The sequence below is a fragment of the Carassius gibelio genome, chromosome B6 (assembly GCF_023724105.1).
Source record: "Carassius gibelio isolate Cgi1373 ecotype wild population from Czech Republic chromosome B6, carGib1.2-hapl.c, whole genome shotgun sequence".
Taxonomy (NCBI): domain Eukaryota; kingdom Metazoa; phylum Chordata; class Actinopteri; order Cypriniformes; family Cyprinidae; genus Carassius; species Carassius gibelio.
This window is the reverse complement of record NC_068401.1, coordinates 22,193,405-22,206,759: the sequence shown is the minus strand read 5'-3', so window position 1 is coordinate 22,206,759 and position 13,355 is coordinate 22,193,405. Positions and strand designations below refer to the sequence as shown.

Genomic DNA, 13,355 nt, shown 5'->3' with positions numbered 1-13,355 from the left:
CAGACTTGCCACAGATTCGTCACAGTGTGACAGGTGTCAGGTGCGCGCGCACCACAGCACTGGAGTAACCCCAGAGTGCAGTCTGGACGATGGGGCGGGGTGACACTTCGAGGCGGAGCGACACGTGTCGCCCCGCCCATATTTGTTTTCCCCGCCTTTGACATTTTCCTCCGAGCCAGCAGGGGGCAGTTTGCGTTGAAACAAACAGAACGGTGGCAACTACAGCAGCAGAGTAATAACGCTATTCCGTTGATTGCTTGAGGTGAGTAAAGGTGGTTGTGTAAATATCTTATAATATGAAATGCGATGTTCGATCATTTATTTATCCATGGTACGTTCAATTTGAATAATTATTGTTAATAATTGTTATAAATTGCTCATTTTATTGTTCTTTGTGGATTGTAACAGTACACTCTGTACATGGCTTTAGTTCATAGGTTCGATTTTACAGAGGTATGGCATCACATTTGTCAAGTTATTTGAACAGACATGCATGATTTTTGTGTGTATATTATTATTATTATTATTTTTCAGGATGACATGATCAGGAGGTGGTGGTGTTCTGTTCTCCTGGACAGCTTTACTCTGCAAATGTATGTAGCTGTTTGAATGTTGCTACATGAAACATTACTCTGTACTATATCTAGCAATATACCTACCTCTTGACATTTGTTCTTTTAGAGCTCAACCACTGAGGGGAGGAACTTCACCATTCACCATGTCTTCAGGCAGAGTCCAGCAAAGCAGGTTATTTGTGCACATACATTCATTAAGAACTAATAATTAAATATGTGTGTACATGCAGAGATATTTTAGTTATTACAGCTACATAGTTGTTCAGATGTGAAATTGGTATTATGTACAAGTACTATATTGGTCAGCACTGTGGATTATTTAATATATAGCTATCAGTTAACATCAGCATCAAAGACATTTAAAAACATTCCAGCTTAATTCATTTTCAGCGAGTTTTTTAAATAACTTCTGTTTGCGATCTAATGTGGATTTTGTTCACCATATAAGACAGAAATATTTATATTCAATGTAAAAGATCTTCATGTGGATCATGCATACAAATATATACAAATATCTCACTGGATTATTACAATTAATGGCAAAATGAATGTGTGGAAATGTAAACTAATATATCCTACTGACACACAACAGCAAAAGATATAAATAATTGTCTTAAAACAGTTTTTTTTTTCAATGTGAAAATACTAACATGCCTAATACTTCTGCACAGTACTGTATATATTAACATTTTATTAGTGTTATTATAAAAGAATGAGTATGCAGTTGTGACAACAATCTATAGAGTTTTTAATGAGAGTTTTAAAGCCAGGTTGTCTGCATTCAGTGTTTATATAATGTTTAATAACTTTTATATACATGTATAGATAAACCTATGTATGTTTCTGATTCAACAGCTTCCACTGGAAATCCTCAGGGAAGTTATTTTGTCAGCGGGTGACTCTGCATATTTGACACTTTGTCTGGTTTGCAGATGGTTTAGGGAGTTTTTCGGAAAGCGGCACAGTTTGCCTGGCTAGACAGTAAGATTTCCCCGTTTAATGCTCATTCTCCAATTGAATTTTGTAGTAGAAGGCTGTTAAACTTTTTTTGTATTATTATTATTATCTTTCATGTATTTTGTCTTTACACTATAAGGCCAATTGGAAGAATTGTACTCCTGTCTCCTGACCGGAACGAGTTCAGACGGATGTACAGCATCAGGGAATGCTTGCAGTGCAGAGCCCTTTTCAAGTTTAACCCACACGGGTACAGAGAAGAGACCGACGTGGTGATCTTCTGGGCTTTTGTTTACACAGGATTTTGTTCCAAGGACTGTTTTTTTTTTTTTTTTTTTTTTTTTTTGCGGCATGAAACACATTTGTGTGTTAGTTCATTGAAGGGAAATAGAGAATGGACTGAGATCAACTGGTTTTGATGTATTAATTGATGTCATTTAAAGTTAAACTTTGGAGTGTATAATGTTTTAATAAAAAAGCTATGGAAAACACGTGCATGACAACATGTTTCAGTCATTTACATCAGTCTATCATTCTTTAAGGTTTCTCATATTTGATGATAACATCATTTGCTATGCATTGCTCATAATGGATTCTTAATTTAGTTGTGACAGGATTGTGAGGATTAATGAGGTTTTCAGTAGTGCAGTTCAGAAAACAAATAACAGAAAGTAACAAGTGTTTTTGGGCAAGTTCTTTAGAACCTGTATAGTTCCTTCCTTGCAAAAAGTAACCATGGATTTATTGTAGTAAAAATATTTGTTGGCATATTAATTACTGTGAGCTGTAATTATAAAAACACCATAGTTTTACTATAGTTACTGTAGCAGAACCATGGTAAATTTTCGTAGGGGCCAAGGGAATGTTCAGAATATTATTGGTGACGTTCAGAGACTGGTGATAATTTGTTACACACACACACACACACACACACACACACACACACACACACACACACACACACACACATATATATATATATATATATATATATATACATACACACACACACATATATATATATATAATTTGAATATATAAATCAAGGTACTCCATGACTATCTACATAACCCTACTTCGCATAATATTGCCGTGTCATTTTCAAACCAGCGAGTAATGCCGAGGTAGCGTCTACACTACAGCCATTGAGGGAGTAGACCATTTATTTCTATTCTGTTCGTCGTAATCCAGAACTCTTTGTATTTATACGGGATGTTGTGTAAATGCAACAATAAATGCAAAAACACAACATTTATATTCACTTTTTAATTTATATTAAAAGTTTATTCATCTGAGTGTCTACTTCCGCATTTAAATCCTGCTAATAGCGTCATAATTCTCTATACCAATAAGCTGTAAAATCGTCACTCATCTGTACACCAATAAGCTCATCTTAATCATAAACCAATAACCGCTGATGTGGGCGGGGCGACACGTGTCGCTCCGCCCCAACGTGTCGCCCCGCCCCATCGTCCAGACTGCACTCTGGGATACTTGCAGCACTGCGCGCTCGTGTGGTGGCAATGAGCGACAGTTCATTGTTTTGGTTTGGATAAAACTTCGCTTAAAAAAAACAAATTCATCAAATTAACAACAATGTAAAATTAATAAATAATAATAATAATAAAAACCCGAGAAAGCAGAAGTTAAATAGCTGTTTTAAGTGAGGTAGGTGTTTTGTTACTCTGGTATTAAAACCAATACAAATTCGTTAGGAGCTTGTGGAACAGTAGCAGAATATAGCGCAACCACCCTTTCTCCACACAGTGGCGCTATTGCTTGAACAGGCTAATAAATCCTATTATGTCAAACAATTTGATTCATTGTAACAGACGATCACAAATCAAATGCACATTTCGTCCTAAGCTCTATTGATGGCCTTTGGAAGCCGTTTAGAGCCGTTATTGGGTGCAATATGAAAATCCTGCCCCCCCCCCAACCCCCCCAAGGAACAGGTGCAATCTCAATATTATTAGAATGTCGTGGCAAAGTTCATTTATTTCAGTAATTCAACTCAAATTGTTAAACTCGTGTTTTAAATAAATTAAATGCACACAGACTGAAGTAGTTTACGTCTTTGGTTATTTTGATTGTGATGATTTTGGCTCACATTTAACAAAAAACCCACCAATTCACAACAAATCTCAACAAATTAGAATATGGTGACATGCCAATCAGCTTATCAACTCAAAACACCTGCAAATGTTTCCTGAGACTTCAAAATGGGCTCTAAGTTTGGTTCATTAGGCTACACAATCATGGGGAAGACTGCTGATCTGACAGTTGTCCAGAAGACAATCATTGACACCCTTCACAAGCCAAAGAAGATGGATGATCACAGAGTGCTGTATCCAAGCATGTTTACAGAAAGTTGAGTGGAAGAAAAAAGTTTGGAATAAAAAGGAGCACAACCAACTGAGAGAACCACAGCCTTATGAGGATTGTCAAGCAAAATCGATTCAAGAATTTGAGTGAACTTCACAAGGAATGAACTGAGGCTGGGGTGAAGGCATCAAGAGCCACCACACACAGACATGTCAAGGATTTTGCTGAACCACAGACAATGTCAGACGCGTCTTACCTGGGCTAAGGAGAAGAAGAACTGGACTGTTGCCCAGTGGTCCAAAGTCTTCTTTTCAGATTACAGCAAGTTTTGTATTTCATTTGGAAACCAAGGTCTGGAGTCTGGAGGAAGGGTGGAGAAGCTCATAGCCCAAGTTGTTTGAAGTCCAGTGTTAAGATTCCACAGTCTGCGATGATTTGGGGTGCAATGTCACCTGCTGGTGTTGGTCCAAAGTCACTGTACCCGACATTTTGGAGCAGTTCATTTTGGAGCAGTTCATGCTTTTTTCTGCTGACCAGCTTTTTGAAGATGCTGATTTCATTTTCCAGCAGGATTTGGCACCTGCCCACATGCCAAAAGCACCAAAAGTTGGTTAAATGACCATGGTTTTGGTGTGCTTGACTGGCCACCAAACTCACCAGACCTGAAAGTCAAGAGAAAAAGAAGAGAAACAAGAGACCAAACAATGCAGATGAACTGAAGGCCACTGTCAAAGAATCCTGGGCTTCCATACATACTTCAGCAGTGCCACAAACTGATCAAGTCCATGCCACGCCGAATTGAGGCAGTAATTAAAACAAAAGGAGCTCCTACCAAGTATTGATTACATGTACAGTAAATGAACATACTTTCCAGAAGGCCAACAACTCACTAAAAAGTTTTTTTTTTTAAAAATTGGTCTGATGAAGTATTCTAATTGGTTGAGATAGAGAATTGGTGTGTTTTTGTTAAATGTGAGCCAAAATAATCACAATTAAAAGTACCAAAGGCTTAAACTAATTCAGTCTCAGTGCACTGATTTTATTTAATACACAAGTTTCACAATTTGAGTTAAATTACTGAAATAAATGAACTTTTCCACAACATTCTAATTTATTGAGATGGACCTGTATATGTATTTGGTCTCATGGGGGTGGGACATTGTTTTACCCAAAGATGACAATATACTATACCTTGAAGACTCTGTTAGCAGCTCATTTCCTCTTTGGTTTCATCTTGGATTGAAAATTAAATGAACTGGGTTTGATTTAAAACTTGTAAAACCATCCATTGTAGACAGTGTATTTAGTTATTTTTTTGTCATTATGGACCCACCTGTACTGGAGAAAACAAAACTGGCTTTTGGTGTCACTTTAGGTATACAGGACATTTGTAACTACAAGTTAAGTTAGATAAAAGCAAGTTTTTCAATGAGGAAAAATCGTTGTCTTTAATGGCCTCTCTTCTTATAGCCCAACAACATTTTCTCTGCTCTTTTCAATATCCAATAAGCAAGATCTGACTTCAAGCAACATATTACTAAAGGAAACTTGTCTTTTAATTGTGACATTTAGTAAATTGACATTGAAATGTTTTTTTTTCCCCTCAGGATAGTATCAGCATATTGTTGATGCCAGTTTTTCTGCTCTTCTAACCGTTTCCTAAATTTTGATGTACAGTGTGCAACTCTCTTCTTGAGATTATTTTGTACAGATAACAGCAGTAACATTTGCAACTTTATCACTTCCATAATCATCTATTATATCATCTAATGTGACATCTCTGTTATTGAATGAAGTTGCAAAATAATACAATACTCATACTTTCTTTGGAAATAGAAGTTTCATAAAATGGTTGAATCTATGTCTGATTTGATTTCTATGGAACACAAGAGGGCAGCAGAAACTCATCTGTATATATATTTTCAAACCAACAAGTGAATTGTTGTTACATTATAGTAGACATTTAACCATATTTTGGATCCAAACATGCGCAGACACAGAAACCAACAAGCTTTATCATGATAAGAAGCACACAACAGATGTCATTGGTCTTATATTCTCTTTAATGGCATCAGATATTGATGACAGGATTTTAATACAGCAGAACTCTGTTCTAGACCCACATAATATATCTAAGAGGTCATCATAAAAGATACAAGGTCATTACCATAAAAAGAAATAAATACAAATCAAGATCAATCCAAAAATCTGCGAGCATCTCTCTATCTTAAATAACGGTGTATAAACAAACAATAATTGAAACAAAATGAGAAAATGACAACATTTATATGCACCACAAAATAACTTGTAACAAATAATTTGCAAAACTGTAACAGATTCACATTTCAAAGTTAATTTTACAAGTGCTTAGCACTCTACTGTACTGTCTCCATGTATCAATAGTCCATTTCTGAATGTACCTCTTATTAAAACATACAGCATAAAACATCAGCATCATCTAGGAGTCGTTGCTGCCAACTGAACACAGTGATACACTGATCTCACATCCTCATTTTCTTTGCTGGTCCATAGAAGAAACGTGCCAGAAGTGCATTGCTTTTACTCGAAGAGGGCATTGTTTTCATAAAGGACAACCTCAGAGTTAAAGCAACTGAGAGCATGTACCATGCATGATCAGTCTGAATGTATGAGGTTTAAAAAAATGAATGAATGCTAACCTAAAAAAGGCCTGGTTTGTTTCCCAACAGTTCTTCTGCCGGTCTATGGGTAGAACAGGAAATGACACTTGAAAATGGTGGAGCCTCAATGTACACACACGAAAGGAATAAACAAGGCAAGAAGAGTAATGTGACAACTCTAAACCATGACTCTGATTACTGTAACGCTGCAGAAGGTGTTGCTTAAACTAACCACAAGAATACAATGTGAAATACACCATAAACGTCTAAACTCTCCACTATGCATTATAAAGGGTCAGGATTCTAGTATAAATGACTAAACCCTTCACTGTGCACTACAGAGAGCCATTACGTGTATGTATATGTGCGGTGATATTGAGCTAATGAAAGAGAACTGATCAGGTATGCAGTCTTTTGCTACTAATACAAATCAATGCAGTCAACATTTTCACTTCAAACTCACACTTGAAATGTAAATGCTCCATAACTATCGGTGCAAATTGAAATAGCCTATGCGTTGAGCAGATTTACTTTAGTTTAGCTTGAAGAAGGCTCGAATTTCTAATGTGTAGGACTTGTCACATCATAATTAATGATCCTACTGTATTATAGCTAAACAAGAGTCATCTCGTCAAGTTTCCACTTTTCCGAAAGTGCCATCGGAAGGTCTGTAAAGTTTAGGAAAGGCCTTCAGCTGCAGACAGTTAAAGGCATACTTGCGACATCCAATGTTCTTCATGGTATTCTCACGGCGGCAGCCCTCACTGGTAGGGAAAGGGGCGGGATTGAGTGTGTGAAAACAAACAGAACATGAAGCCATGTTTAGAAAAATCACAAGCAAAAATTAGCACAGCCACAAAAGATGGCAGCAGACATCTCAGCAGTGTTGTGAGCATGAGAATTATGGGTGAACATAGAAAGCAAATAAATGAACAAACCACGGCTAAATACAGTTGAAAAGGCTAATGTTTTTTTAGGTAGCACACAGGCAGTTAATGCTCTGAAGCAAATTTGACAGAAATGGAAATATAGCTTTAAGATCAGCAGACTTCATTGGTTGTGTTTTAGGGTATGGTAAATAATTACATTTGATCAGGCCAACTATTACACGTCCCTCTTATTGGGATTCCAAAATTCTGTTTTGCAACAGCAAGTAATGTTTTATACAAATAAATATATTCTTTCAAAAATGTGCTTACACATAAATATCTTAGTAATATTCATATAAGAACAATAAAGCAATTCATATAAACTTTTTTAGTGAGTTGTAACAAATGAAAATGATCTCAGTTAGCATGGTTTGTACAGTTTACTCAGGTGTAGGCCTTTGTCTGGCAAACTGACCATTTAGAAATGAAACATCAGTACAATATGTCCTTCTCGCTTGTTTCGAACCCATATGACAGACTTTATTCCAAGGGATACAAAAGGAAAAATTCTAAAGAGTGTTCATGCTGCTTCGTACAGTAAAAATTGGATCAGAACACAACCAGAGGCTATCAATCTCTGAAAAAAAAGCAATATAAAAGTGGTATGACTTATATGATGAACAGAATGATATTGAAGTTATTATTCAATGAAAAATCATGTGAAAAAAAAAGGTTACAGAAAAGAGCAGCTTGGACACTCTATTAAACATCTCCTTTTACATACTCCTACAGAAAGAACAAAGGTATGTAAATGATCAAAATTTTTGCATTAACTGACCACTTAAATGTAAAAAATAAATAAATAGTCCATGTGTTCAACCTTGTTATTTTGTGACTAAAAGAGCATGATGCTCAATTCACATGCTTTAGTAAAACAAGGTTGAGCTAAATAATATCAAAAAAAAAAAAAAAGTCAATTGTTGTAAGAAGAATAAAAACAACACTGCGTATATTAGGATTCTCTGAGAATTAAAGCCCAGTGAAAACAAAAGAGCTGGCTCTGAGCAAATTCATTATTCAAGAAAACCTAACAAGTCCACCTAACTATTCCCTAACCCAAGATACCCATTTATTTCCCAAAACATTCAACAACGACGTAGTCCATTTCAAACCTACAACCCATCTCTAAAACTATGGCTTCAAAATTCATCTAAATATGTTTGATGGCTGCCATGATTAATCAAGAAAATCATCTAGTACAACATTCTATTTTGAATGCTATATATATTTAGTTGAACATTGTAACCATTCACAAACATATATGTTGTGTGAATCAGTCCTTTTTTTGTAAATTCATAATTGAGATTACACTATCATGGCAAATAAACAACAATTTTATAATCATGCAACCCCACCTAAAACCAATGCTCAAACTTTAAAACGATCAAAACTAAACTGAGATCTATCCTTAAATTCTATTTGTTAAAACCTACCAGTGATATTCAGCCAAACCTACGAAACTCCAAAATCAGTCAGCAAAACCTTTCTCCAACTTAAATGTCGAAGACATCGTACTCAGAAAACAGCTTGAAACATTATCCAACATGATTTAAAACAAACATGAAACAAGAAAGCTATCTCTGATATATTTAAGCAAACAAAACAAAAACCGACTCACAGAGCCACATCATTATTATATAAATGAACCCCTTCAGCATCTCAAATGGAGATATTTTGGGACAGTTCATTTTTTTTAGTAGGTCAGATGAAATGCACACTTTTCTGTAGCCTGGTGAATGTTATTTTTTAAATATCAAGTTCTTGCAATGGGCAGCTCTTTAGAACATGTAAGCTCAAGCAGTGCTAACTTGTAAACAGCAGATGTACTGGCGTGGCATGTGGCCAGACAAATTTTACAAAGCACAGAGCGGCCATTACTAATTTGGCACAAAGGGAAGCACAATTAAACTCTGAGTTCTGTAGAATTCTCTCATGGTAAACTTTTACATATAAAAAAATATATATATTGACACAAAGAAGAGAAGAAATCTGATGATTTGCAGACTGCATGTCATGATTAGGAAACAAAGTGATTCGTTTTGGTAAAACAACATACATTCTATTTATCATTACTGCATAAGTGTCTTAAAGCAACATGTGGATGCTATTGTCATCTAAACAGACGGTCATCTTAAGAGACTGTTCCAGATTTGACACACAGATTTAACTTACAACATTTAGCATGTCATTGTCATTTATGCCTCAATTTGAGAAAATACACAAATTTACAATAATACACATACAATGGAAGCTGTACATGGTTGTTGTTGTTTTTTTCTAAATTGTGTATATCAATGTTAGACTTTAGTGCATTCATGTAAATAAGGTTTGTTTTTACAAATTGAGAGAAGAGCCGAAATGTTCTTATAAATGATTGCATGCCTCAGATGTGGTCAACTCAATGGATCTTGTGCTGAAACCGGAACATTCCTTTACACAAAATACCTATTAAACCTATTGCCATGTACCTCCTGTCAGCTGACAGTGGAAACATCCTTAAAAGATGTTAAACCAAATACTCAAGTGCATATTTCGATTTCCCTGAAAAAACAATCTTATTTGGCCGAATTTAATGGGCTCATTGGAAAGGATGCAACCACATTAGTGCAAACCAATCTTGGTAAAAGAGCAACACGTGTTCTTCCAGCCAAACATGGGAAGACATGGACACACTTAATACCCTAAAGTGCAATACATATTTTAAGCAAGTGTGATGTAAGGTGAGATTAACTTTGGCCAGGCCTTATCTTTGCATTATGATAGAAACACATGGAAGACGCAACAAAATCAACCACAAAAATCACTGGAAAATTCTTTGATACTGTTAGAGAATAACAATATCTCATTATAGAGTGCAACAGTTAGGTTCCGAAAGTAAAAATCTGTTCATTTTCTCCATAGGGAAATTAATTTGTAATGATGACTTGTAAACCTATAAAGACAGTGAGTTGATATCTAATGGTATATAATTTTTCGCATTATTATGTACAGAAATTTCAAGAAATTGCGGTAAAACAGTTAGTGAGGAATGCCCAATCCCATAAAGCACTGCAAATTATATAACATTTGCTATGCAGTCAAAATACTTACAGCATATTTTGCTATCAACTTAAAGCTGCAGTAGGTAACTTTTGTAAAAATGTATTTTTTACATATTTGTTAAACCTGTCATTATGTCCTGACAGTAGAATATGAGACAGATAATCTGTGAAAAAAATCAAGCTCCTCTGGCTCCTCCCAGTGTCCTATTGCCATTTGCAGAAAGTCATCCGCTCCCGGTAAGAAATAACCAATCAGAGCTGCGGTCGTAACTTTGTTTGTGTTCAAAATGTAGAAAAATGTATATAATAAGCGAGTACACAATGAATCCATTTTCCAAACCGTGTTTTTAGCTTGTCCTGAATCACTAGGGTGCACCTATAATAATTGTTTATATTCAGACTATTTTAGATTGCTTCGGGGGCACCGCGGCGGAGTAACCCAGTACCGTTGTGATTCTTCATAGACATAAACAGAGAGAAGTAGATCCGGCTACGATGTTCTTCTGCAAGACGCAAGCAGTTCTGTTTATTAACCGCTAGAGCGTCAAAAGTTACCTACCACAGCTTTAAGTAATTTCTGTAGATGTAATAATCAACTTTAAATAAGTAGTTTCTATTTTTCCTCAGTTGTTTTTAACATGATTGTAATTTGCAATGCTGCATGGGATTGCAGTTCTTTTCCCTCACTAAAACGGTTGAGCACACAGTTTTGTACCTTTGTCTCTTGTCCAATTTAGAAGTTCATAATGTTGTGATACGCCTTGTAGTTGCTTGGCTTGTTTCATATCTTATAATATTTTAATAAACACTTTTTTGGAAAATCCCTATGGGGAAAAAATTAAGTGTGAAAAGTTTGAAAAAATAAAATAAATAAAATTCCGGAACAAACGCCGCTGAAAAAGTGTGAGGGCACTAATGCACTCCTATTATATACATACTGAACTGACCACTAGCACAAATATCCATGTGCCTAAAAATAGTTTGTTATAATAACACAAATAAAATATTTCAATATTAAAAGAATATTTAGTATTGAATAAATAGATCAATGTTTAATCTTAAATATATATGAATATCTATTTTTCAATGAACCCTCTAAAATAATCAGAATATTTGTTATATGTCACAAATTATTGTACAAACTTTTCTCATCCATGATTACTTGAGAAAAAGAGAGAGACAGAGAAAGAGAAAGAGAGAGAGAGCGAAAGAGAGAGAGAGAGAGCGAAAGAGAGAGAGGGGTAAGGCAGAAATGAACATCAAGACCTTTAGACTGGCTGTTAGAGAAAAGAGCTGAATCAACCAGAAAGAATTCAGCATTGTCTGCAAATAGCTCCTCACCCAGAGGAGGAAGAAACAGAAAAACAGAGAAAGGAAGTGCTGAAATAGCCAGGGTGAGGGAAAGAGAGAAAGAAAAATGGAAAAAGGGTCTCAGGCTCAGCTGCAGCGGAGTTTGGCCAGCAGGTAGGCTATGCTGAGGAACACCCAGACGATGAGCAGGTTTGGGCTCAGGGCCAGAAGGGGCAGAGAGTAGAGCAGACTGGGGTCCAGCCTGAAGTCACGTATGGGCAATAAGCCGCTCAGGTTCTTCTGAGTTACCCCCTCCCTGGTCCCAATGCTGCAGAGAGGGGCAGGGACGGAGGGGCGGGGACGAGGGAGCGGCAGCAAGGGCCAGAGAGGACAAACAGAATGGGGCGACATGCACAGAATGTGGTGACGTGACCATTGGGGTGGTTCCAACATGAATTGTGAAAACGAAAGTGAAGTGAAAACGAAATGGAAAGACACAATGGAAAGGTGTTGATTCACATCCATCCATCAGATGGGGAGGCAAACAAAAAGTATATCCGACATAAAACAGACAATGTGAAGTAGGAAAAGAAATACAGACACAGAGAAGGGAAGGAGAGAGAATAAAGAAAGAGAAAATTAAGAGTGATGTTCTGCATCTCTGCCGTTTGAAGTATAGAAAGTTAAAGAGATTGGTTCTCCATGTTGGACAGAAGGGGGCATATGTAGGGCTGCTGCAGCCATGCAAATAAAGCTTGCTATGTCCTCCCAGCATGCAACAGGCCAACAGAGCTATCATAACAAACCAACTGCTAACATAAAAACAGGCTTGTGTACAGCGTCTCTCCGTCCATCTGTTTTGTATCCAGGCTTGTGAAGGAGAGTATATTTTTAGGTACAGATAGACTGCTGGCTTTCTTTGAGATTATACATTTCAAGTCACTCAGCCTCATACACACAGGGGACAACAGCACAGTGCATTGTGGGTAGAACTTTACCTAAACATCAAATATATTAACTGTGGTTAATGAATTAGATTAATTATAAAACTAATAATGAAGAACATTTTTACAGCATTTATTCTTACCTTCTTTAGGTAAATTAAGAAGAGGGTTATTTTTTGGTTTTTAATTAATAAATTAAATATTATTTACTTTGTTTATATACTTTATAAAATTTATACAAATCAAAATGTATTAGAATAGACTACCATTCCAAAGTTTGGGGTCAGTAACACTTTTTATTGTATTTTTAAAATATTTTATTCTCACCCTGGCTGCATTTGAGTGAACAAACATAGATAAAAGAGTAATATTGTGAAATTTTATATAAATACATTTTATTTTAAATAAATAAATTGTAAAATGAAATGTACTGCTGTGATGACAAAGTTTAAATTTACAGCAGTCTTTAGTCAAATTATCCATATTAGAAATTATCTATATTTAGAAATCATTCAAATATTTTGATTTGGTGATTTCTTATTATTACAGTGTTAAAAAGAGTTGTGCTGACTGATATTTTTGTGGAAACCATGTAACCTTTTACATTAAAAATGTCTTTACTGTCAACTTTAAATCAACTGAATGTTTCTGAAAA

The 13,355-nt window shown here is 35.8% G+C and overlaps 1 protein-coding gene and 1 long non-coding RNA gene across 8 annotated transcripts in view; one reads left to right on the top strand and one right to left on the bottom strand.

Moving 5' to 3' along the window:
• The first annotated feature begins 68 nt into the window (after positions 1-68).
• Positions 69-1,871, top strand: LOC127960200 (uncharacterized). The gene is made up of 4 exons (XR_008154345.1): positions 69-593; positions 682-747; positions 1,431-1,556; positions 1,672-1,871. It is a non-coding gene; the product is annotated as an uncharacterized LOC127960200 (long non-coding RNA).
• A 4,031-nt stretch (positions 1,872-5,902) lies between these two features.
• The window catches only part of inpp4ab (inositol polyphosphate-4-phosphatase type I Ab), a 56,634-nt gene continuing 49,181 nt past the window's right edge, over positions 5,903-13,355 (bottom strand). For 4 of the 7 annotated variants that reach the window (XM_052559082.1, XM_052559083.1, XM_052559085.1 and 1 more), the window contains one exon: positions 7,117-12,084. In XM_052559082.1, the coding sequence (XP_052415042.1) occupies positions 11,904-12,084 (181 nt within the window). In that variant the 3' untranslated portion in view covers positions 7,117-11,903. Of the gene's footprint in view, positions 12,085-13,355 lie in introns of all 7 variants that reach the window. The other 3 variants (XM_052559084.1, XM_052559087.1, XM_052559088.1) reach the window with 1 other exon arrangement.